Source organism: Microtus ochrogaster, linkage group LG2 (assembly GCF_000317375.1).
Source record: "Microtus ochrogaster isolate Prairie Vole_2 linkage group LG2, MicOch1.0, whole genome shotgun sequence".
Classification (NCBI taxonomy): domain Eukaryota; kingdom Metazoa; phylum Chordata; class Mammalia; order Rodentia; family Cricetidae; genus Microtus; species Microtus ochrogaster.
The window spans coordinates 35,575,384-35,578,706 of NC_022028.1; the positions used below are offsets into that span (position 1 = coordinate 35,575,384).

Sequence of the window (3,323 nt, forward strand, 5' to 3'; positions counted from 1 at the left end):
TAGACCAGGCTGGCCTCGAACTCACAGAGATCCGCCTGCCTCTGCCTCCCGAGTGCTGGGATTACAGGCGTGCGCCACCACCGCCCAGCTAACTCTGTTATTTTCAAAGGTTTGTTTCAGCTGTGATGCACTCCAAAACCTGCGAACACATCTCCCGACATTAATGTTAAAAGAATTTAAACTTGGGCTACTGGGACTCAGTTGTTAGTCGTTACTTGAGCTACAATCCATGCATCTCCTTAGGTGAGACTCACAGGCCTAGCCTGTGAAACATATCCTTGTATTTATTTTTATTCATCAAAACTCTGTGTAAGCTATCATTATTATTATCAAATTGAACAGCACAGCTTAGGGAGGGTAAAAATGTCCGATAGAACGGGATGTTTCCTTGAGATAAGCACACTACATTACAGGTGGTGGAGATCTCCCCACGTCCTCTTCCATACACTACACACAGGCGGTGGAGATCTCCCCACATCCTCTTACACTACACACAGGCGGTGGAGATCTCCCACGTCCTCTTACGCCATGCTAGATACCAGAGAAAAAGTCACAGCCAACATGTAAAGGCACAGCAGAAGCAGAAGACAGTGCAGGGTCTACAGTCCCGTGCCTTTTCTATTGAAATTGGCCCATCAGAGGATTCCCTTCTCGTGGGCTGACACCTTCTGGGGAGCAGCAACTCACTGCTCCTCTGGCATGGCCCTCCGCAGTGATCTAAATTCTAAAACCAAAGTAGTGGCTGTGCTCTGAAGTTAATCCTGTAAACTGGGTACCAACAAGTAGAATAGACCCTGCTTTGTGAAACCTTAGAACTTCTCTCCCCAAAGATTCTGGTATCACTATGGGATGCCTTCCAATGCTGCAGGGGTTGAAGAAAGGTAAAAAGCCTCGAGACAAATCATAGATGAAAAAAACAGTTTAAATTAAGTTATAAGAGCTAATGGGACAAGCATAAGATAAGGCCGAGTATCCATAACCAATAATAAGTCTCTGTGTCATGATTTGTGAGCTGGTTGGTGGCCCAAAAGAAAGTCTGCTACAGCCAGGTGGTGGTGGCATATACCTTTAGTCCTAACACTCAGAAAGAAGGGACAGGCATGGATCTCTGAGTTCAAAGCCAGATCTACAGAGTGATTTTCAGCACAGGCTCCAAAGCTACAAAGAAACCCTGTCTCGAAAAACCAGAGAGAGAGAGAGAGAGAGAGAGAGAGAGAGAGAGAGAGAGAAAGAGAAAGAGACAGAGAGAGCAGTCTCCTAGATACATAGCAGGCCCTGTACTGGTGAGGGCTTCTGCTGTGCTGACCCCAACCCACCAATTTTTACAATCTTTTCTTTGTGTGTGTGTGTGTCGGGGGGATTCTTTGTCTTTTTTGGTGTTTTTGAGACAGGGTTTCTCTTTTTAACCCTGGCTGTCCTGGAACTCATTATGTAGACCAGGCTGGTCTCAAACTCAGAGATTCACCTGCCTTTGCTTCCAGAGTGCTGGGATTAAAAGCACATGTCACCACTGCCCGTCTTACAATCATTTTTACTACTAATCCCACATCCAGTAAAATTGAACCCATGTTGTTTTTCTGCATCACTTTGGTGCTGACAATGGGATTTCACTATGAGAGGTGCTTGAGATGATGTTTGGAAAACTGCCTCTTTCCAGGGGGATGGATAGCACACACTTTCACACCTAGTACTCATGGGCAGAGATAGGCAGATCTCTGAGTTCTAGGCCAGCTAAGGCTACAGAGTGAGATCCTCTCTCTAAAAACCAACTAACCAAAAACCCCTAACTCACCTTTGTTTATTTTTTTAAATATTTATTTATTATGTATGCAATATTCTGTCTGTGTAGATGCCTGCAGGCCAGAAGAGGGCACCAGACTCCATTACAAATGATTATGAGCCACCATGTGGTTGCTGGGAATTGAACTCAGGACCTTTGGAAGAGCAGGCAATGCTCTTAACCTCTGAGCCATCTCTCCAGCCCCCCTTTGTTTATTTTTTAACTATTGCTATTACCTGATTTAATCCTTTAGTCCTTAATACTACCTTTCTCTGATTAGGTTTCACCATTTCCATAATGCTGAGAATGTTACTATAGGGAAAATGTGTGTGTGTGTGTGGACACTTTTTACATGTATGATTCTGTTCTTTTCAGGCATGACAGCGGTCATCTGTACTTACCCTCTTGATGTCGTTAGGGTGCGTCTAGCCTTCCAGGTGAAAGGAGAGCACACCTATTCAGGGATCATTCATGCATTCAAGACAATTTATGCCAAGGTATTTCATCCCACTTTCCGAATTGACTGCATGTCTTCTTATATTTAGGAAAGTATTGAAGGCTTTCTACCTTTTCCTTTATTTGGAATTAATGATGCTAGATCAGGGGTGTAGATTAGTGCTAGAGCACTTCCTTACCCTGCACAAGTCCTGGATTGATCTCCAGTACCAGAGGAAAAAGAGAGAGTGGAGGAGGGAGGGAGGACGTTGTAAGTGATCACAGCAGCCCTAATCCTGAGGCGTTCATACTTGTGTTTCAGGTGAGGCCTGGGGTTGTTTCTATTGTATCATATGCTTTTATATGGATGTTTAGCATAGTGAACACGATATAATCTTCTCATTTTCTTCATTCAAAGGAAGGTGGTTTCCTTGGATTCTACAGAGGTCTGATGCCTACTATATTAGGAATGGCTCCATATGCAGGTATGATTCATATTGGGCTAGACAGGTGGTGCACATCTTAAACCCCAGCGCTCAGAGGCAGGGGCAGAGGCAGGCAGATCTCTGTGAGTTGGAAACCAGAGTGATCTATGTAGTGAGACTCCATCTCAAAAATAAAACAAAGCAAAACAGAGCTAAATGAAATTTGGCAGCATCCTGTTTGTGTTTATGTCATCAGTGTTTTTAAGTGACAACATGAGAAGATACTATCTGAAAATGGTTATTAATTAATGATGAAGATAGAGTTATGTTTCATATATGGTCATTCAGCCCATTGTATATAAAATTTACTATTTAAGTACTCTGAGTAGAAATGCAATTTTATGTCTTTTATTAATCATATTTAGTTAAAGCCTTAGTAAAGAACACTTAAGACTTGAGATTTGAGGCTAGAGAGATAACTCAGTGATCAGCAAATGGCTGTTCTTGCAGAAGACCGGGGTTTGGTTCCCAGACCCTCACGATGGCTCACGATCATGTTCCTTCAGTTCAGATATCTGACAGGCCCTTCTGACCCTGCAGGCAATCAGGCTTGCATGTAGTGCACATACAAACACTCGTATGTATAAATTTTTTAAAAAATATTTATTTATTTATTATTATGT

The 3,323-nt window shown here is 42.8% G+C and overlaps 1 protein-coding gene across 1 annotated transcript in view; it reads left to right on the plus strand.

The window, feature by feature from the left end:
- Slc25a16 (solute carrier family 25 member 16) overlaps positions 1 to 3,323 on the plus strand; it is a 28,273-nt gene that overhangs the window by 16,770 nt on the left and 8,180 nt on the right. The window contains exons 5-6 of the mRNA XM_026785745.1: positions 2,156 to 2,277; positions 2,634 to 2,700. Coding sequence (XP_026641546.1) covers positions 2,156 to 2,277; positions 2,634 to 2,700 — 189 coding nt within the window. The remainder of the gene's footprint in view (positions 1 to 2,155; positions 2,278 to 2,633; positions 2,701 to 3,323) is intronic.